The sequence below is a fragment of the Ascaphus truei genome, chromosome 10 (assembly GCF_040206685.1).
Source record: "Ascaphus truei isolate aAscTru1 chromosome 10, aAscTru1.hap1, whole genome shotgun sequence".
NCBI lineage: Eukaryota > Metazoa > Chordata > Amphibia > Anura > Ascaphidae > Ascaphus > Ascaphus truei.
In genome coordinates this window covers 28,904,766-28,927,598 of record NC_134492.1, presented here as the reverse complement: position 1 = coordinate 28,927,598, position 22,833 = coordinate 28,904,766, and the positions used below count along the sequence as shown (strand labels likewise).

Below are 22,833 nucleotides of genomic sequence, written 5' to 3'. Positions count from 1 at the left end.
TTAAAAAAAAAAAAATTTTATTAGTAGCTTGTATGTAAACATTGTTAGCCATTTCTATGGGATGCAGCGTTAAGGTAGATGGGCTTTTTGGTCATTCTTTAAAAAAAAAAAAAAATTTTAGACAGGAATTTTTAGAAAGTCCCTTGGTGCAAACCGCTCTCCTGCTTGTGATCAGACACAGGACACATTCCCCGCTCCCCCCAAACCCGCAGCGCCCTCTGTACTTGGCCCTACAAAGGGAAAGAGAAACGGGTGCAGCGGAGGTAGTTTATTATAATACTAAAGTAAAATCTCTCCGTTTTTATGTAACGGCGAGCACAAGGTGAACATGCCAGAAAGTCTGCGCAGTCACATGTTGCACGTCGGTCCCCGGGATCGGTGTGACTTCACCGTATTAGAACAGGAAGACCAGTGTGACCCCCCCTAGGTGGTTCACATAATGTGTCAAAGCAGGATCCAAGCACTCCCTTTATATACACTTGGCTTTATTAAGTCCTAAAACAATGCATTTAAAAACCTCAAAAAGGAAATGGATTAACTATAAGGGGTAAAGGTTGACGTAAGCAAGGTACAAAACTGAAAGAAACCTTTTCCCTGCCAATGAGCTGGAGGCTTCTGTGACTGGATACAAACATACAGCACCGCACTGCCGCAGACTCCCCAGGAAGCTTTATCACGCACTAGCACTGTTATCTCCAATCTGATAAACGTACAGGCCCGGGAAAACGAAAGAACCGACACACAGTGTTTCAATCCTTCCGCCTCAGTTTATTAAGCATAGGATAAAGATTTTTATACAGAAAAAAGAAAGGTTTGGTTAGAGGTGTAACCTGGGTGTGGCTTAGATTAGAGGCGTGATTTATGGGCAGGACATATTGGTGGAATAATTTGGGGCGTAATTCTCCCTATACAGGCACTGTTTAAATACATAGCCTGTTCATTGTCTTATCAAAAAACCTTGAATTTCTTCTAGCAACTATGTTAGGTGATCCTGCCTCTCTCAGAGAACCAGTCTTATTGTTTACTGACCAAAACAGCAGGAAGCTGACAACACAAAAAGTATTTTAGCATAATCCTGAGCAGGAGAGGAAATGTAATTTGGCAGAAGCTGAATACATTAGAAATTATATTTCAGCAAAAGCTGACTACATAATCTTAGCAGGTTTGTACAGACAAAATGGATGGTTTTAACACACATGCAGTTTCTGGCCTTGCCTACTGTCCCTAACAAATACAAAGCTCATAAATAATATAAAAAAAATAGATGTTTTGTCTTTTTTCACATAGTGATGTTATACATACCGTGATGATATCATGAGATATTAAGTGTTTTACTCAATCTGGTACTTCAGGGGTTAACATTGGTTAAAAAGACATGCATTGTGTTTATGGCTCGTCAAGGCAGATCCGGGTTGTATAGGACTAATAGAATCTAGAGAGGGCATCTGGTTTGCCAGAGATGGAATAAATTTATGGCTTTTCTGACACAAGTAAACAGGACACTTTTTTTTAAAAGGTACGTTCAAAGCATTCCTGAGAGGGTTCTGCAAGGTTCAAGGGCCTTGATTAATCCTACCATTCAAAAGATATGAAATATGGAATCCTGGACCTGACAGCTATGCAGAAGAATAACATTTAGATGTGTGTAATTGTTCCAAGAAGACGACTGCAATAAGGCCAAATACTTGACGGTTAGGAGGCGGCAAGGGACAGATATCTGTTTGTCGCTAAACTTTAGGAGCAAGCTGGTCAAAATGAGTATTGTTACATTCAGCAAACTCTCCTGAACATATTGACATGACTCACGTGTGTCTTAAGTATTATGCTTACGAAGTTATGAGGCTTTTTATATATTCAGACCACATTTGAACTGTCGCAAGACAAGTTTTTTTTTTTTCCCAAGTCGTAAATGTCAACCTAGAGCGGATTTACGACTGGTGCGTTTTATCTGTGTTTCAATGCAAGAAGATCTGAGCATAAATGTTGGCATGTTTGAATAGAAAATTAGAATTCAACAGAGGTGTGTTTTGGGATTAGAACATGTGAATTCTCTTCTACTCCAGTGACCTCTCTGGGACAGGACCTATGACCTATGCTAACATACTGTGTAGGGATTTCCGTTAGGTTTATACTTTTATTTAATTAACTGGTCTCCATTTTTATTATAACTGTATGTTCTTGTAATCTTCTGTAACTCAAGCTGTGTGTATGTATGGGGAGAGAGTAAAGTTTTTGTTTTAATAAGTAATGTTTTGGGCTCTGAATGCACGGTTTGCACACTTTGTAGAGTATTTACATTTTCGGACACATTTTACTACAACAGGTGTGGGTGTGTTAAGTGCATAGTTTTTTCTTTAATAAACAGGGACCTTAGATTCTGCAAATAATTACATATTTTATATTTCTTGGATGGTGGAAGCGGATAGATATGATTGCAATCGAGTAAGGGGTAAATATTAACTAATTTGAAGTACTTTGCAGAGGAGAAAGGCGAGTTGGTTAGTTAAGCTGCGTGTATTAACCCTGGTTGCATATCTAAGTCACGTGCTCACTTGTGTGCTGCTCATGACTGATGGTATATGGGGACGGATTGAAGGAAGATATTGTTCATTTGAGGGACCTTTGCTGAAGGTGAAAAGTGTGTCAGCTAGAGAGCGGTGGATTAGCCCTTGTCCCGTATGCAGGTCATGTGCTCACAGGTGTTCCATACGTGACAGATATACATAGTGTGCGTTTGCTTACGTATACCTTCTTCTTGCTGTAATGATGTGTGCCCTTGCTGTGTTAACGAGTGCTCACTCCGTTGCAGGAGGCAGTCAGCGTCTCCCACGTCTGGTTGGAATTGGTCTGGCCAAGGAGCTCATCTTTACGGGGCGGCAGCTCGACGGTGAGCAGGCACAGAGAGTCGGGCTGGTCAACGATGCTGTGCCGCAAAACGAGGAGGGAGACGCTGCATACAGGCGAGCCGTGGAGTTGGCACAGGAAATCCTCCCGCAGGCGAGTTTGCGTCACGGGAGCACCTGGATAGCGTTAAACCCCTCGTCTGTCACAACGCCCAGCTACACATTGCAGAACCGTTTCCCAGCAATATTATAATGTGAAGCAATATATCGCAAGAGCCTCATTTAGAACATGATCTGCTGGTATTGGTAATTCAATCTGTATCCCCTCTCAGGTGGTTTCCCCATTCTTGGTTGAATTTGCCCTTATTTTGCATTCTTTTCACCCTAGGCGCACAATTGATTGCAAAAACAATGAAGTCCCTAGTAGATGTAGTTTGTACATGACCTTTGGAGACCTTGCTACTTTCTTCATACAGATGGAGAAAATCTTGTATATAAATGGTTATGTAAGAACTCCCTTGTTGGTTAATGAAACCATATCACAGCTTGCTAAAAACTTAGAGATGGGGGGGGGGGAGGCGAAACGCTCAATGTGGAGGATGTGCGGATCTCCCTCTGGTATAGTATAGGTAACCTTACTCCTGAGGGTCCTTTGCCCTGAATCCAATATCTTAGCCTCGTTTTGGTCCTTGTGAATCTGTGCCTTTGCAGGTCCGTATGAAATGTGTTCAGCGCTGACTTGTAATTCCCGATCGACCCCTCTATTCCTCCACAGGCTCCGGTAGCCGTGAGAATGGCCAAACTGGCGGTGAACAAAGGCATCGAGGTAACATTTACTTGGCTCTAGTTGTGATGTTGGTATCAGTTTCATACACATGCTTCTGAGTATTGGCTCGCCATCTCGGGCCATGATTTACCCTCACAAACCCATCCTTTCCTTAAAAGAGTTTGCAGTGTACATGTTGGTATTAGATGTAGGGGACTTATCCATGGTCCCAAGTAGCTGGCAAAGGAAGCAGGTTTTGCAGTGACTGTAAACAGCTCCATTCATTGGCCAATGCTTGAGGTTAGAGATATGATGTCTGTAATTGTGTAAATTCAGATACAATTATCTCATCTCCCACAGGTGGATATTGCTTCTGGGATGTCCATTGAGGGGATGTGCTATGGACAGGTATGTTACTCTTGAGAGAAGATCTGCGTGAGGTTTATGGAATGAGTGACTGATTTTATATTCTCTGTCCCCTCCCGAAAAAACTGGATTATTGATATTTCATCATGTCTGCATGGACTTCTAATAGAAACAGATCATTTTATATTCAGAGAAAGTAAACACGGGAAACCGTATTACCTCGCCAAAAGAGCTGACAATCTAAATGCAGCATTTCTTGCTTTTCATGTCGTGGCTTTAATGAAACAGCTTTTTATTAAACTGTATTTTTGTTTTCCATGAGTAAGGCCAATCTTTTTAGCAGCTGCATACTCCATAAAGGTATTGAATGATCGTATTACTGATACATTCTGTTACAGGGGTAGGTTTTAATAAACCGTTCATTGGAGGTCTGGCTCCTCCTTTCAGGTTCTGAGCTCCTTACCAGTTCTCCAGTTAATAAAAAGGTATAATACACTTCAGTGTGAAACTAAACGCTACTCTCTACTGAAGAGGTGGTGACTGTCTATAGCCGACAGGAATAAGAGAAGTGTGTATATATTTCTATTTTTCACTAGGGAATTTGTTCACGCACCGTTCTCCTTCATAATAAGGGAACTTTGTTACTGGCTTATGCCAACTTTTAATTGCACTAAATCACAAAAAGCATTATGCTTTATGCATTTAACCCTTTCACATATTTCACCATAAGACTGTAAGAAATTGTATTCATTCGGTGTAGGGATCTGCTATGTTTGGACTTAACCACGACAGGGGGTTAGCAGCCTTGAATCATGCTTTGATCACAAGATGAAACTAAATGGCTCCTATGTAATTAGACATAGGATCAAAATATAGAAATTACACTAATCAAAATATAGAAATTACACTAATCAAAATATAGAAATTACACTAATTGCAATCCAATTTTGGAGGCGCTCTGGAATTGTATTTTGTTTTATTGAACTTGTGCCTGTTCTATTCTTGCGCTTCTTCCTATAAACCATGGGTGACCAACTCCAGTCCTCAAGGGCCACCAACAGGTCAGGTTTTCAGGATATCCCTGCTTCAGCACAGGTGGTCAATCAGTGGCTCAGTAGAAGTCTTTAAGGAATATCCCTAAAACCTGACCTGTTGGTGGACCCTGAGGACTGCACTCCTGCTATAAACCCATCTTCTGCTCCTGAAATTCTGGGAGGGAAGAGCTGAGAAAGTGGACTTGGGTTTTTGCTTTGCAGAGTGAACTGAAATGTGACTCTTTAGAACCCAACACCCCGTCTGCTTTCTAACTGCCTGGTGTTTTATTTCTGCTCTCCCGTATCTCCACTATCTCCTTCCTTCCAATCACCCCGTTCTAATCGAAGGATTTCATGTCCCTCAGGTCATTCCCACCAAAGACCGCCTGGAAGGAATGGCAGCATTTATAGAGAAGCGTCACCCTCAGTACACAGGAGAGTAACAGCAGCCGCCTTTGTGAAGGAATTTAAAATATATATATTTTTACTTACGAAATAAAGCGGCGTGAGCCCGTCCCGTTATTTACCTGTATCCCTGCTGCACGTCTCCATTTCTCAGTGCTTGAAACTTTGCTATTTATTCCCGATGCATATTAACACCGCCCTCAGGTCAGTTTTGAATTATTCCTGACTTAAGAAATCGAAAACCTCAGGGGGTTGAAAGTGAGACTTTACAGGACAGATCCACTGCTGGGAACAATACCAGGGCCTCAATTAGCGTGCCATTCGTTAATAAGGTTGTTGCTCTACATGGTGCTATATCCCTCTGAAAGGGTCAATACTGGTCAGCAGCATGGCTCATCTGACTTGTTTAAGGGCAGTAAGTCACCCTCCCCCTCCTGTAATGTTTTGCTGGCTGGTAACGTGTGTGTGTGTGTGTGTGTGTGTGCTTCAGGTAAATAAAAACAAGGCCTTTGTTCAGAACTATTATAAAACCCTGGCCTCAGTGCAATATCAACAAAATGTGTGCATGATGTTTATAAAGGAGGTGTATGGGTGAGCGCTCTCCTTGTTACAGCTGTAAGACTCTTGCAGTGGAAGTTGAGAAAGGTTTGTGCTGGAAGCTTCTCACTGCAGGTGTATAGTCAGCTCCAATAGCATGAATGGGAGTGTCTGACCAGGCTGGAACTGTCCATGGCAAGGTGCCCTTATTCTGGCAGGGGACAGAATGTGCTCAGACCTTTTGTACAATTTAATTGTAATACTAAGAAAAAAACACATCCGTAATCCGGTACAGACAGCAGATACATTTTTTTTCTTTCAAAACAGTGGCAGAATAGAACATACAGGTAGGAATATGCAGAGCTAAGCTTTGTTACTCCACAGAATGCTGAAGCAGAGTCCTCTTGCTCAGATAGGCAGTGTTAGAACATAAACGGTCACCTCATTTAACAAAAGACAATACAAGCAATGATCCATTTTAAACCCTTGTATACCGGAGGGGACCACTCGCCCCATATACACTGCAATGTGTTGCAGGCCTTATAATCGCCCCTATTTAATATGGTGAAACACCAGTACAGCAAAGTGACCGCACCTTCCACTCGTGCGGAGATGAATGCATCGCTCACTTCCACACTGAACTTCAAAACCATCACAATGCAAAAGACACACATGTCCCCGGCCGGGCCCCAGGCTGTGCCGGGCAACTCCAGCCTTCGATTGAACCCCCCGAGCTGAAGCAGGGATATCCTGAAAACCTGACCTGTCGGTGGCCCCTTGAGGACTGGAGTTGCCCACCCCTGCTCTAATAGGAGAGCATTTTAGGTTCACCAGCAACAAAATCATTCTAAAACAAAAGAAAATGTCCTCAACCTCCTTTTGAATTGTTCCTTAGATTTGTTGCAGGTTGATAACAATATGAGAGATGTTCTTATATGTAGTGCGAGTGTATAGAAGCTTCCAGACCTCACCAGTCTCCGCTTCCGCTGTGAAGTTACCACTTGTAAGGGCAAGAGGTTACATAGAAACTACACGCAGGAAGAATTTCTAATATCACAAACTGCAACAAACCCGCATGGTCAATGTTTAGAACCCGTACGTGCACATCCCACTGTTCGTGTTTCACTCACACGCCTGTTAAATGGCCTTTTACATAGTACTGATGTCATCAGGAATGAAAGAGACTGGAAGGAGAAATATAATCGCACAGAGCATATTCTACATAATGATTCCGGGTGATCAGAGTACCCTCACGCTGCCTCTGCGCCCCACGCTGAATTGTGTCGGTAAAATATCACTTGAGTGAATAGGTAAGGTCTCCGTTATAAATGTCTGTGCATTCAGTGAATATGTAACCCAAAAAGTGTATTTTAGTTATTTTAACATACTTGTGACGATGTTTGGACATTCCCAACACACCAGTAGTAAGCAGCGCCATACGGCGTAGAACCACTTAGTAGATATATCCCTTGGTGTTCTTTCGTATGTGCAATAACAATTAGAGATCTTAGAGACTGAACATTTAACCACTTCATTGCTGGAAGTGCTTACGACACTGCAAAGCAAGTCTGTCCACCGCTTAAGGTGTTAAAAAGGACAAAACTGAAATCAGAAAAAGGAAGGAGCTATTTATCAAAGTCCTGGTGGGAAAAACAGCACAGGTTTATCTCAGAAAAAATATTGCTATTAATAGCAAATACATATTGTTCGATAACCTGGTCTCTTTTCTGTGCCTCCGTCTTGCAGACGGGACAGTCATACTAAACATGAATACTGTTTATTGGTCTTAATCTCACACTCAACCTGTAAATAATTTACATCTTTAAATAAGAGACTATACTTCATCGTTAACAATAGGATCTTCATTAAACATTCAAAAACATTAAAACGTATAGTCCACGTGACTATATATATGTGTATGTACATACATATCTGTACATTTGTTTTTCATTCAAGAAAAAAAAAGGACTCCCCTCCAAAATAAGATCCACTGTTCTTTTTGATAAAATTAGGAACAAAACTCAGAAAAAATTGAGCAAACAAACATCTGCTGTGTAACGAGCACTGCCCGACCGGGAAGCCCCCTGCAGATGCTGGAAAAGCCATTTTGGGATAGAACGATTTATATCCTTTATCGCTTTTAAAAGGCCAAAATAACATTCGCCCAGAACCCTCAGGCCGGTGAGGAACCTGCAGAATCTGTTCACCTAGAAATGCTGACGTTCTGGAGAGAGCCTCCCTTATACAGGGATTGCCAAAACATTACAAGTGGCTGCATCTAGTAATTTACAAAGCCGAGCCTGGGATCATTACAAAGATGGCTCAGGGGAATGTACACATATAGCCGGCTTCATTGCGCTCGCAGATACCTGCGCATACCCAGCCCGCAGTAGGACATAGTTTCCTCCTTTGTGTCCAGAGGAGATTGCAGTGATTTGCACGCCCCTTGGGCAGTAAAGGGGGTAATGATGCATGTTGTATGTGAGCTTCTGGGGCCCATTCCCAATCCGACGGGTACATCTGAGGTCATGATTTATAAACCCATGAAGACTCCGTATAAACTACACGTGAATAATCTGCGTTAGCCCAACAGAAAGAAAAGGCATTAACTTTCCCCCAGAATGCAGCGTGCGGACCTATTCACTGCGCTAAGAACCTGTAACGGGCACCAGGAATACTGAATGTAGGGAGAGGAGGTTCTTGGCTTGGATGTGATTGCTCAGCACTACATTAGGTACATTACCAGTTCTTGATGTGAAGGCCTCTGCAGGCCGAGCTTGACCCACTGCACGGAGGCAGAGTTTAATGTCCACTGTTGTTTTAATGTAATATGTGTGCCAAATAACCCCATTAAATCATTGCTGTGTGCTATGCGTGGGGCCGGGTATATTATTCTTTCCTGCACAAATTCTTCTGAAACCCTCTACTGAACAAGTTACAATGGGCACTTGAAGCGCCCGCTAACCCGGACAGGCTAGGAAAATTAGCCAATGATTGATTAGCTGTCTGCATTGTGACACCACAAAATGTGTTGTTTTTTCCTTGTATGCCTTTATACTACACAATGTTTCACACAAGTGATATAACTACAGTACTTCCCTCTTCCAGCCCCTCACCCCCACCCCTTTCACTTAAAACGTCCCTTTTTTTTTTGTTACATTTCTTATTTTAAACGTTTGTAGCACGTACTGGTGAGGAGCGCGTCGCCAAGGACCTAGCTGAGGAGATGTGAGGACGTTTCTAATGGCATCATGCAGACGTTATTTTACCAATAAACAGCTTTAAACTCAGCAGCATGGCTCCTGTCCAAAGTATCTCATGGGTGTGAAATATCTTATAGCAGTTTTGCATTGAAAAACAAACAGACAGAGACAGACAGACAGACAGACAGACAGACACTCCCAGGCCAAAGTATCCAGATGTTTCAGCAGAAAAACTATTGGGTAGTAGCAGTGGTACCAACAAGCAATGCAGACCTGGAGACAAAGTTCTGTTAAAATGCAGCAAGTGCACAATCATGTCAAATCACAACAGCGACAGGAGTGCGGGAAGCAGTTAGAATAACATTTTACCTTCCTCAATTCTTCCTTCATTTCAACACTTTAAATCTCCGTTTGTTTTCCCAAATAAGCAGCGACTTCCGCGCTGGTATTTAAAGAAACTTCCCACACGGATCGCACCAACGTTCAATCCACATATGGTAAAAATACAACCCTGCGAATCCAGGGCGGGGCCGCACTTTGCGTCACTTGGTGAACGGTAGTTTGATAGATGGGGGGTTACCGTGCCTCGTAAGGTGCTTGTCCAGGTTGTCCAGGATGGTGACCGTGATGCGCAGGACGTCGGGGTCAGCTTGGGTGTAATCTCTGATGCTGTGCAACTTCACCAGGCCTCCCTCCTCAATCAGCATGCTGCAGTAACGTGCGGCTGCGAGACAGCAGGGAACTGATCAGGATACTTTGGAAACATGAGGATACGGTCAGCCACATAAACAGCATTCCTATTTCCTCCCAACCCAGTAAAGACATTGCTGTCATGTTCCTCATTAACCGCCTTACAGGAGTACTGACATGCTGGATAGCTTGCAAAGGTGAGGAGAGGGAGGCTAGTGTACCAAGAGGACAGCCTGCAGGGGGTCACATCTTATTCGTACACAGCGCAGAGAGGCAGCGCTGACATAACCTCAATATTGCACACGTAAAACCATCAAACACTCACGCTGTGCAAGGGTGTTACATTCACAAACAGTTAGTCCTGTCTCTCTTAGTGACCAGTCACATGCAGCGTTATTGTGCAGAGAATTGAACGAGCAGATTAGTGATCTGACAGCAGGGCACGTGTAATAAAGTAAATAACTGCTTTGTGATTCTCTTGTTGTGGAGTTTCCTGTCTGCAAGAAGGAATACAGCTAGGACGTTACAGGGTGTAATGCACACAACATAAATGCAGATTCTCTGGCCAAATAGTGTTATATCTTTGTTGGACTGTCGGAGAGGGCAGTGAATGTCTGCACATACACACACTTACACAGAGCAGCAATGAAAGGACATAACCAAAAAAATGATTGAGAGGACAAAGAAAAAAATATTTATAAAAAGTACATACGGTTTTTGCTGCACACGTGTTGCATGGCCCACACCGCCCAGAGTTGCACCCCGGGCGTGCTGAAACATGCGAGCAGCGGGAAGAATGGGTTAAAGGACCTGCAAGGAGAGTCATGGGGACGGGCATCAGCACAAACTGCACTCTGAAGGAGAGTCATGGGGACGGGCGTCAGCACAAGCTGCACTCTGAAGGAGAGTCATGGGGACGGGTGTGAGCACAAGCTGCACTCTGAAGGAGAGTCATGGGGACAGGTGTGAGCACAAGCTGCACTCTTAACTAAAGTGTTTGCAAATCTTTCTTATATCGAAAACCCATTTGTATTATTCTGGTACCTTGAGGGAAGGAAATACTTATTACGGGTGGGGCAGATAGTTGCTGCTTATTGCAAAGTCTCACATCGGCCTAGATGTGCTTCTCAGTGTCAGTACCTTTCCTGGTATAATATAATGCAGCCAGCTATTGTATTACAATATTTGTTTCAGTGTAATCATTGGCAGGACAGACAGCCCAAACCTAGAAATGTTAATACAAACTTTATGAGGCGCATAAAATCCCCACTGATATAACAGCTGTTAGCTTGTAAAAAAGAAAAATACATGAAGTTCCATCAAAACTGCCGACACCTTCTGTGCCAACTGATTTTTGCAGGGAAAAAAGTCATGAATTAAATGTGTTAGAGCAGGGGGTGCGCAAACAAGGGGGGCGGAGGGCGCACGGCGCTTACAGAGGCACCGGGCTCTTCCCCAACGAATTTAAATTAAATGCCGGCGGTCCGCACAAGGCCTCTGTAAGTTCCCTTACCTTGTCTCAGACGGCTTCGGGCGACGCAGCGACATTGGTCACGTGATGTTGTGTTACAAAGGCAACGAAACGTCACATGACCCCTGCGGCGTCTTTGACGCTGGAGACAAGGTATGAGGGGGGTGGGGGGAAGAGGGAGGTGGGCGCGAGCAGGGGTGGGGAGAGCAGGCAGGAGAAAAAGTTTGCGCACCCCTGTGTTAGAGGTCTGATAGCAGGCAGGAAAATAGGCATGTAACAAACAAGAAGAAAGCGCAAAAACACCCATAGCGTAATAAAATGTAACAGTACAATAATAAAAAAAACAAGTGGTTATCAAACTAATAAAAAGAAGTTTTCCCACTTTTAGGGGAAGTGTGGAGCCCGTCGGTGGGGTTCGTGGAACTCGCTGTTCTCTCCGAACGGACTCGGCTGGCCGCTGGCGCTCGCTGTATCTCGGCCAATGGAGAGAAACAAACCATCCTTTGCTCATTTAGTATTCTCAAAGTTCCCTACATGCATTGTGAATATCACTTCTTCATCAGGGAGGGTAACTAACCTCAAGCGGTTATTGATATTTAAGTGTGAAAGCTTCTTTTTATGGATACCCTGTTCGTTTGACAACCACTTGTTTTTTTTATTATTGTACTATTAAATGGTATTACGCTGCGGGTGTTTTTGTGCTGTACATGAGTGGGACATCTCAGACGGAGAAAGCTGCATACTCCCACAGCGGAGGAGGCTCAAGATGCCTGGATTTACACAAAACAAGTTAAGGAAACTTTCGGGAATCCCTTGTCCCCAACTGTTGGACTTTAATAGGCAATACCAGGGGTGCGCAATCTGGGGGGCGCGCTTGTAGAAGACCCACACTCTTGCCCAAGGCATTTAAATGAAATGCCAGGGGGCCGCGCGAGGCCTCTGCAACCTCAATTTACCGGGATTCAGCCGGCTTCTGGTCACGTCGCCATGACAACGCGGTGAGGTCATGTGACGTGACATGACCCGCAGCGTCATTTGACGCCGGGTCACTGGAGAGGGGGGGAGGGGGGGCGGAGCGCATGGACCGGGACACAGGGAGGCGCAGCCAAAAAACTTTGCGCACCCCTGATTTACACAGAATATTATGTCTGACAAAATATATATATATAAAATCTACTTAAGATCTACATCAGCAAAGTGCTCGACACAAACTGGAGATGTAATTACTTTTAAAATTCCAAATATTGTACAAAGATATATTAAATAAGTTATGATGGGTAACAAAGTGACAAAACCCTCCACCGGGCAGTGCACAGCAAATAAAAAATATACCACTTGTGGGCACATTCACGTCTCAAAACAGGTCAGCAACCCTGTCTTTCCCCATTACCGCTTAGCATCCAATGCAGTCAGGGATTCTGGGTAATGACATGCAACCGAGCACAGTGTCACCTTTTGTTTCCTATCCATTTTAACATGGACCCCCTATAAGCTTATGCCTGCCACATTACACAGATTTATTTTTTAGCACAGCCTGGGGTAAAGAAGTAGATGCAAGTTAAGTACAAAGATGAATCAAGTGTCAAATACGTACATGAAAAAATGGATACAAAACCACTTCATTCTGTTTGTAAAACAATTGACATAAATAGGCTTTTAAAGATCTTTTATAAAGAAGTTAAAACGATGAATGAATCACAATCCCATATATTGGTCCTCACCTGTAGGCCACCATCTCACACTCTGGTGTCTGCCAGCTGAGAATGGCAGAGTGCTGCAAAAACAAGCAAACGCCACGTTACACAGGAGAGGCGGGAAGGAAGGTGACAGACACGCGCTCCAGGACGCGCTATACTGACCAGCTGCTCCAGCAGGGTGTTTCTCAGGCTGAAACTTAACGTCCAGGTCTCCTCTCCCCGGGATACCAGGTGAGCGATGATTCCGGCTGCAAAGTAACTGACCTCCACCTCCACGCTGTGCAGCAGCTTACTGATGTGATCTATGAAGTCCTTCCACATGAGCTCAGAGTGCAGCTCCTTCACCTCCGCAATGTTATTCTGCATAGGGAAAAAACAGCCGGACACCGTCACTAAGGGGAACTATCTTACTTCAGAGACCATCCCAAGCAACAAAAGTATCTGTTTACATCTGACCGAGTGGGGAAAACAGGAACTTTATTTAGCAGTCGTCAGACTGAAGGAAACATCTACGTTATTGTTGCAGAAGTACTTTAAATGGGCAGTCCTGGGGACACATCCAGAGGGCTACTGCATACACATAAAAGGAAGAATTCACCATAGAAAACATTAGAAAGGCTCGTTAAGGACATTGTTTTTAATTTAAATAGATTTGAAGCAAGGTGTCTCAGGAGTTGAACCCCATTAATTTCAGCTCCAGGGAACCCCTGCTTCCGGAGATACCTCTGTAGGAGGTGCCGGTAGCCGCTCAGCTAGCTGCCCTTTAAAACGTTACAGCTCCCACGTCACGCTGGACCAATACAAAGCCGAACCTGATGATGCCATGGCTTCCTGTTTGCCAGCAGGGCACGGAAGCTTAAACACGCCGCCAGAACATGAACCCTGGTAGCCTAACAGACCAGCTACCGGCACCTACTACAGAGGCAAGTATCTCCGAAATCAGGGGCTTCCTTAGAGCTGAAATTAATGAGGTTCAGGACCCAGATACCCCTCTGCTTCAATACAGGGTAAAATAAATAAATGAAAATATGTTATAAGAAGAAAAGAAAAAGGGAGTATGGATTGCCGCTTTAAGGGTCTTGTAAAAATCAAACTTACAAAGCCCCATTTGTTATTTTTGTGTTTTCAGTACTTCCTTACTTAAAGGAGTCGTCATTTAATATCATGTTCATGGTTCAAGCATGTGACTGCCGCTATATGATTTGGAATATAGATATAAATATATCAATGCAAGGAATTATCAGGATCTTACCAATAAACCCAGAACTTTCTGCTGGATAGAGGACTCTGATGGAAAAGCCTGTTGAGACACAGTGGAATATTGGATTCAAATGTTAAGTAACCTTTAGAATTTTTTTTATTTTTATGTATTATATAAGGAGATAAGGAACAGTCCAAATCAGATCACAAGTGATCTATAATTCCGGCACACCACTTGGATATAGCAAAAAAATCAATTTATTATGTCCAGTAAGCACACAAAGGCTTGACATTTTGAAAATAATAATAATATACATATTAATATATATATTCACACGCTTACCTCGAGAACCTTCATGAACAGTTCCAAGCCCTGGTTCTCGATGAAGTGCCTGCAGGTTGTTGGCGATTCATCGGTCAGGTTCCACAGAGCGCTGAGTGTGAACTTCAACGTGGTGTCCACCAAGCTCTGGCTGCTTTTCTGCCTCACAATCTGCAGCAGTTGCTAGGGAGAAAAAAACAAAAAGATTTATATTAGGGGTTTATAACATGAAAAGCAAAAGTTATGCACATCAAAAGATTACAGGATTCCCATTGTGCCACTGAATCTATGTTCTAAATGAAGAATCGCCAACTGCAGTCCTCAAGGGCCACCCACAGGTCAGGTTTTAAGGATATCCCTGCTTCAGCACAGATGTATTTAACAATGCTGTACGTACCCTAACAATGAAGAGTTCGGCCCCTAGCTGAGCAGTCTGTTCAGTTGAAAGCTAACAGGAAAAAATAGAAGTGTGATAATTATCAGCAGACACACAGAGAAGGGGTTATAACCGCCGTCAGCTTATACAATTCAATAAAATAAAATAACTCAATGACTTCTCTGCCATTTTTAACACTCCCTCAAATTTAGGTTAGTTTTACTAGTGCTTTAAATTCAACATGGCTATTTCTATTTCATTCAAATTCAGTGGAGTCTATTAAAGAGGCAGTGAAATAAAACATCAATATTTCACCAAATAAGAAGCTCAATAGTTGGAGTTGAATGTTTGCTGCGGTTTTTCTCTGCAGTGGGAGGGGGCGGCTCTGTGCCCCATTGTGTGACCCCGGTGCAGACAGGGGAAATAGGGCACAAACCTTTGCAGCGAGGATAGATATTATTGCAACTGCCATCCTCTGCATGTTCTGGTCCTCGTGATTGCACAACCACTGCATAACCAGCTTAGCTGCATCAAACCTGCAGAGAGACACACTAAATGTAACACAGCCCATGAGCTTTCTGAACAAGTCACCTTTACTGTATCTCAGGGGTAGCCAAATCCAGTCCTCAAGGGCTACCAACAGGTCAGGTTTTCAGGATATCCCTGCTTCAGCACAGGTGGCTCAATCATAATGAGCACTTTGTTTCCCCATAGCAGACGCCACATGTATTGTATAATCTGTAAAGTTTGTATAATCTGTAAAACTGGCTGGATTTTGTCTTTTTAATTAACAAAATTAAAATAACTGGATTCGTGAAACAAGCTTTAACAAATAGTTAAAAATGCGTTTGTGGAATTCAAAATAAACCCCTTCACTTCCGGGAACGGAGGAACAGCACATTGCAGGTCCCACCGCCTGCAAGCCAAACCACTCATCAGTATTTTGTGCTAGTATTGGATTAGTGTCTGTCGCATTGTTATGTGTTGTACCCCACTGTGGGATACTTATCCACAGACAGTCCTTTAAACTGTATCTACTCATTTTGATAGTTCATATTGTTTGGGAACACATGTTTTTACAGGGGTAAGGGAAGTACCTGGATCGGATTGATCTTGGGGAAAGGGCCAGAAAAAGGGGCCAAGAGCCCTGAAACATTGCTCCCCTTATTCCCCTGCCCCCCCCTCCCCTTGTCTACCCTTATTGTGTCTCCCTTTCCTAGTGCATTCCCCACCCCCCTTTCCTTACCATAGTTGATGTGTTGTACGAGTTATGTTGCAAAGTACTGTAGACTCATGATGTGTTCTTCTGCTTGCACATTACTATCATTGATGTGTGGATGTTTGCTCAACGTCATATTTGATATACAACTAAAATCTTATTTTCTTGACAATTATTGTTGCAATTGCATTCTTGTTTGAGTGCTGGGAACTCCCCCTATGTTATATACTCACCAGTATTCTACACAGGAATTGGTATCATTTTCATAGCTTGTAACAGCTGCAATGTCTTTCAGAAACAAAACATCAGCGTTGTAGGAAGGACTTTACGCACCTGTTGAACGGGACATCTTGTAGGATTCGGTCACTGCACAGGGACAGGAGACAATTTTTCTGCAACTGAATTGTACAGAACATGTAGGTAAAAACTCTGCTGAAATGTACTGACGAGGAAAAGGGTTCTGAATGTTTCTATGAAATCTTAGTCAAACAAGAAACTTATGTTCAAGAGAAAAGATTTTTTAACTCCTGTGTCTTAAAAAAGGAACATCTGACTGAATATCGATATGGAGTATCTACAGACAGACAGCAGCACCAGTTAGAAAATGTCATTGTATAATTAGATTTTTTTTGTTTGGCAAGATTAAAAATAACTTTCAAAAAAACAATAGTAATGTAGAAATGTTTGCAAAGATGCAGAGGATAACAGTGTCCAGCAGGTCACATTAATCCCCTCAGTGCTGAAAGAGGCATGATAAATGTGTCGACACTCGTGGCACTGCGGGGGGTTACATCCCAGCAGCGACACGCGGTTCTAGTCTCGCTTAGTGAATCATTAAGTAGTTTACCTGTTGGTGGTTGGGGAAGTGTTTCATGGCCTCTAAAAGCAAGTGAGTCACATCGGCCAGAAGTTTTACGGGCATCCCAGCCGCTAAGTCCTGCTTGGTCAAATTAAAGACACAGGCGCTGGCAGCGAGTTGTACAGGCAGATTGGTGGGATGGTTCCTCATGCCTGTAACAACCAACTGCAAAATGAACACATATAAAAAGAAATCACATGGTCACTCGTAACGCTCATTGACACGTAGAACTCCACCTGCGATTCTCTGCGCACACCCGTGGGGTAGGTTACCTTTAACATCTCTGGGTTGGCTTTGTCCATGACGTGCGTCAGGCTGAAAAGGTGAAAGAGAGCTTCGCGGACAAAGAACGAGCGCTCGCTATACCGCCGCAGAGCCTCCGCGATCTGCGTCTGATTCGCTTCTCCGGACACCTTTATACACACAGATGAAGAGAAGCATTTATGCAACCTACATCACTAGATCAAGATCGCCTCTTACAGGTTTATTTTCACTAGAAATGTATAGGACGGATGTGCACCCTCCCAGAGGATAAGAGAATAGCTGGAACGCAAACTAATCGCATTGGTTACTAAAGAAAAATAACAGACAAGGATCAAGTAGGACTTAGAGCCGTACAGGAATTGCACAAACCTGACAGATTACATGAAGCACACACTGTGCTCATCCAAATATATCTGTGTGTGGATATTTAGGTCGCTTCTTCATATTACCTCAATTGCGTCTTCAAATCTGAAGTACAAACCTATATTATTGTTATCTCTGTCCCGTACAAAATGGTTGACTGTATAGAAAGTAGAGAATGGCGCTCCAATGGACGTAGTAAATAGTTTGAGTGGATTAATGATCAACGTTTTGGTCCTTACATGAGCCTTTATCAAGACGTCTTGACAAGGTCCATATAAGGACCAAACGTCAATCCTCTTAAATAAATTCACTCTATTTACCAAGTCAACATAAACAGAAATGTCACATGTCGCTCTATTGTTGTTCAAGTAAATAATCCCAAAAACCAAAATACTTGTATTAAATCACCAAGTGCATATACATTGTGGTATAGATATAACAAACCTGTGCCAAACATGAATTAAATTAAAAATCAGTGAAATTGTGAAAAATGTGATTTTTATGTAATCAAATCCACAACCGGTTTTGCAGCTTTGACCCAAGTTGAACCTTCCCCTGGGGTTCTTGTAGTACTAGTCTCAGAAGTGTGGAAAGTGTGCAGAAACGGAAAAAAACAAAAACAATATTGCACGACAATGTGCAAGAAATCCAAAAGACCTGACAATATGCACACTCACAAAGTGAAGATGAAAATCCGGCATCAAACCCCATTATGGGCTCAGAACACTGTGTGTTGACCCAATGGTGAGGTACCCGGATGTTGTAAATCGCTGAGATGCAGTTTGTGAATCCCATGTAAGAAACAAACAGCAGGATGGTGCAGACCGTAACAACAATGTGTTTATAAAGGGTAAGTACCCAACAGATACTGTATGCACTCACGTGGTAAAAGGTTTTAAGAAGGCATTTGATAAAAGCAAGATACTGTTACTGTTGCGAGTCATCACAATCTGGAGACGTCATCGCGTTAGTCACGAGACAGGAAGCGGGGTGACCCGGGAGTCCACAGGAGCTGACGGCACATCTGTTCCTCGGTGTGAGTGTGGGTGAGACCCGTCTGCTGTGAAGCGTGTACGCATGGGATTTCTTACATGGGATTCACACACTGCATCTCAGCGTTTACAACACCCGGGTACCTCACAATTGGGTCAACACACAGTGTTCTGAGCCCATAATGGGGTTTGATGCCGGATTTTCATCGTTACTTTGTGAGTGCGCATTTTGTCAGATCTATTGGATCTATATTATTGTTTGTTTTACGGTTCTTCGCGCTCCCCACACTTCTGAGACTATTTACCAAGTCCACTGAAGAACCGGTCTCTACTCTGTATACATTCAACAATACTTCCACTCATTGGGAATTCCTGAGCAGTAGTGGCCAATTTCCCGGTCATTGTGAGTGCACCTACATTTTTAATCAGTACAAAATGGTGCCAGAAGCCAAATTGGATCCATCACTGAACCAGGTATCAGAATTCTGTGCCGTGTCTGTTACTAAAAGCCGCAACAGAACTGACTCAAAGCCTGTGAAATAAAAAAGCATGACATGTCACACCTTCACACTTCCTTCTCCAGAGAGGAAGTCAGAATATCCAGCCTCTGTAGCCAGAAGGCCAACAAACTGCATCCTGGGACGCCGTTCGATAAATGCTTTCACAGCCTTATCTGTGACATGTTTCCTTCCAGAAATGTCCAAGGACATCAGGCTGAGCAGCATGTCTTTTTGCTCCAGTAACCAGAATGCTATGTCCGAAGTGAACTGCTTATCATCGGATATATCTAGGTGGCTCAGGAGCTCCAGCTCTCGGATAACATCCAGGATCTGTGAGGTGTTCATCTTCAAACACTTCAAGTGGTGCATAGTGAGGGATTTCAGCCTGTCCTTGCAAGCTACCAAAGCAGTAATGTCCGTCACTGAGGTGTTGGAGATATCAAGGCTCTCCAGCCTGGGAAGGGAAGCAACATCAGCCAGGTCTTCGTTATAAAACAAGACGTTGGTGATGCTCAGAGCACGGAGACCAGACAACTGGCTGAAGCATCTCTCATAGGGATCCTCCAAGGAGAGAGTCAGGGAGTTCAGCACCAGGCACTGGAGATTTTCTTTAATCCATTTGCTGCTGCCAAGTCCGCTTATGATGTCCGTAATGGTGATATCAGCATTGACCCCGGTGGCATCCAGCTCCACCAGCTTATGGTGGCAGAACGCCCTGCGGAAAGCTACAGCGGAGATCTTCGCTTTGCGGATACACGCACGCTTCAGACGCAACTGGCTTCCGCGGAAAATTCCTACAGTTACCTCGTTCAGATGTCCTGTGAGGGAGGAAAGGGCAACAGAAAGTTTAGTCTAACATTTTGCCGACAGGTTACATGATCGGATATGGTCTGTGCTCCAGTTGAAGAGGGTCGCCACTTCTCAGAGGCACAGGCGGTGTGAGGGTGTTGTGAGTCTCGCGGCCTGCGTAGCCCTGGCCGTGACATCACCCCACCCCGCAGGCCAATGAGAGTGAGAGGCTGAGAGTGAGAGGCGTGGCAGACCCACAGACAGACAGACAGACAGACAAGGAAAGGGTAGACAGCAAAAGAAATGGGTATAGGCTGGACTCAACGTTTATGAAAAGACAGATAAATCTTCAAAAAGGTGCTGGAACATACAGGGTAGTCCGGTCAATACTAACCATGGATATATGTAGGCAAGGAAAGATGTATGCTGCACACTGAAAGAATAAAATGTGTTTACTTAAAGCTTAGAGCAGTGGGGGGCTAACTCCAATCCTCAAGGGCTACCGACATGTCAGGTTTTCGGGATATCCCTGCTTCAGCACAGGTAGCTAAATCAGTGGCACAGCCTTGAGGACCGCATTGGCGCACCCCTGGCTTAGAGCAGGACAAAAAACAAGAACTGATAACTTTTCAGGCCAGTGTGGGGGTGATTGGGTGATCTGGTGCCCCGAAATGTGATCAGTTTTGTTTTTTTTGTCCTGCACTAAGCTCTAAGCAAATGCACTTTGTAGCATGAAATGACGGACAGTGCTGCAGAAGGAGGGGGGGATTGTGTCCTTGCAGAGTCGTACACAGGAGATTTACTTTGAATTGCCATGGTCTGCAGCAGCCGATCTGCCACCTCCTGAGGAAACAGCGCCGCATCCTGCAAGCAATATGTCCCATCCTGCCTCTCCCAGCAAAACTTCTCCAGGTGCGTGCTCAGGTAATGCAGGCAAATGTCCAGCAACGACTTGGGAGACGATTCCTCCTAAAAAAACAGGAACAGTCATATTGTGAGAAACGTTAGCTATTTACATGGATCCTCTATTTAATCCCGGGTCTGACACCACTCATTACAACTAAATATGTTCAACAATACACTAGCAAATGACAGACATTGTCAGGAGGTACGAAATTCAGTCCAAACAGTTTGTTACCAGAATGAGAATGTGCATCGAACGGGTTCATTAGGGTCAGACAAGCTTACATATAAAAGGACTAATCACAACCCACTTTCAATACGTTAATGAGTATTTATATTGCATTGCATGCTTTTTATATAGTTATTTATACCACTTAAAAAAGGTCAGAACTGCTTAATAACACTCGCACTTATGGGGCTGTGTGCGCACCTACATAGGGGGCTGCGTGCATGCTGGTACGCACATACATAGGGGCTGCGTATGCGCAGGTACGCACATACATAGGGGGCTGACGCATACATTGGGAGCTCTGCACGCGGGTACACACATGCATAGGGGGCTGCGCACACACACGTACCTACATAGGGGACTGCTCGCGGGTACGCACCTGCATAGGGGACTGCGCGCGGGTACGCATCTGCATAGGGGACTGTGCGCGGGTACGCACATGCATAGGGTTCTGCGCATAAGTACATACCTACATAGGGAGCTGGGCGCAGGTACGCACCTACATAGGGGGAAGGGAGCGGGTACGCACCTACATAGGGGGAATGCGCGCATGTACGCCCCGACATAGGGGGGTATGTGTATGCACATACATAAGTGGCAGCGCGCACGTACACATACATAAGGGGCTGTGCGTGCGTAAACACATACATAGGGGGCTGTGCGCGGATACGCACCTACATAGGTGGTTACGCACGCTGGTACGCACAAACATTGGGGTCGTGGGTACGCACAAACAAATGGGGCACATGCATACATAGGGGGCGGCATATATATAGGGGGGCGCGTGGGTACACACCTACATAGGGGGAGTGTGTAGTTACGTACATATATAGGGGGTTACACACACAGACACACACACACACACAAACGTGTGTGTATAAACATAGGGGTTGGTGGTGTGAACCAGTACCCACATACGAGGGGGGGAGCGTGTACGCACATAAGTAGGGTGTGTGTATATGCATACATATATAGATGGGTATGGGGGTGTGGGGGTGTGGGGGTGTGTGTGTGTGTGTGTGTGTGTGTGTGTGTGTGTGTGTGTGTGTGTGTGTGTGTGCATATATATATATATATATATATATATATATATATATATATATATATATATATATATATATATATATATAATGAGTATCATCAGCCCCGGTTCCTTGCTGCCCCGTCTTCCGGGGTTCAGGCCTCAGTACCGGCCTTGACTGCTCCCTGCACCCCGGTACTCACCATGTTTGTCCGCAACTCCGATACCGGCACCGAATTCACCGGGCCGGGAGTGAGACCCACAGAGGGGTCTGCCTGTCTTTCCGCCATCTTCCGGGGATCCGGAGAGCGGGGCGGGCGGGGACTGTCTGGGAATGGTCTCTGATGTCTCCCTTGGTGCTTCTCTCCGAGCTTAATCTCCGTTCCGGGGAGGAGGTGCCCTGTATGGGCCGGGGGGGGTGCTCGGTGCGGGCCGGTCAGACTGGGAGAGGCCGGGGGAGGTGCTCGGTGCGGGCCGGTCAGGCCGGGGGAGGTGCTCGGTGCGGGCCGGTCAGGCTGGGAGATGTGCTCGGTGCGGGCCGGTCAGGCTGGGAGAGGCCGGGGGAGGTGCTCGGTGCGGGCCGGTCAGGCTGGGAGACGCCGGGGGAGGTGCTCGGTGCGGGCCGCTCAGGCTGGGAGAGGCCGGGAGAGGTGCTCGGTGCGGCCCGGTCAGGTTGTTGCTCAATGATGCCTGGGGGAGGCCCGGGCGCAGCAGGCCTGGAAGTGAATGCGTTGCTATGCAACCCCTGGCCGCTGTGCAGGCGGATGTCACAGACTGACGGATG

At 44.6% G+C, this 22,833-nt stretch overlaps 2 protein-coding genes across 3 annotated transcripts in view; one reads left to right on the top strand and one right to left on the bottom strand.

Moving 5' to 3' along the window:
* Positions 1-5,541, top strand: part of ECHDC2 (enoyl-CoA hydratase domain containing 2) — a 13,135-nt gene extending 7,594 nt beyond the window's left edge. For both annotated transcript variants that reach the window (XM_075616360.1, XM_075616361.1), the window contains 4 exons: positions 2,810-2,997; positions 3,619-3,669; positions 3,970-4,017; positions 5,375-5,541. In XM_075616360.1, coding sequence (XP_075472475.1) covers positions 2,810-2,997; positions 3,619-3,669; positions 3,970-4,017; positions 5,375-5,452 — 365 coding nt within the window. In that variant the 3' untranslated portion in view covers positions 5,453-5,541. The remainder of the gene's footprint in view (positions 1-2,809; positions 2,998-3,618; positions 3,670-3,969; positions 4,018-5,374) is intronic.
* LOC142503721 (protein zyg-11 homolog) lies at positions 604-22,833 on the bottom strand. The gene is made up of 14 exons (XM_075616348.1): positions 22,253-22,833; positions 20,700-20,865; positions 19,171-19,925; positions 17,261-17,401; positions 16,977-17,153; positions 16,463-16,527; positions 15,347-15,446; positions 14,932-14,982; positions 14,556-14,717; positions 14,265-14,312; positions 13,175-13,372; positions 13,037-13,089; positions 10,557-10,654; positions 604-9,878 (listed from the first exon to the last, which is right to left on the bottom strand). Exons 1-14 carry the CDS (start codon positions 22,337-22,339, stop codon positions 9,697-9,699), a joined length of 2,283 nt encoding a protein of 760 aa, XP_075472463.1. The 5' UTR covers positions 22,340-22,833; the 3' UTR covers positions 604-9,696.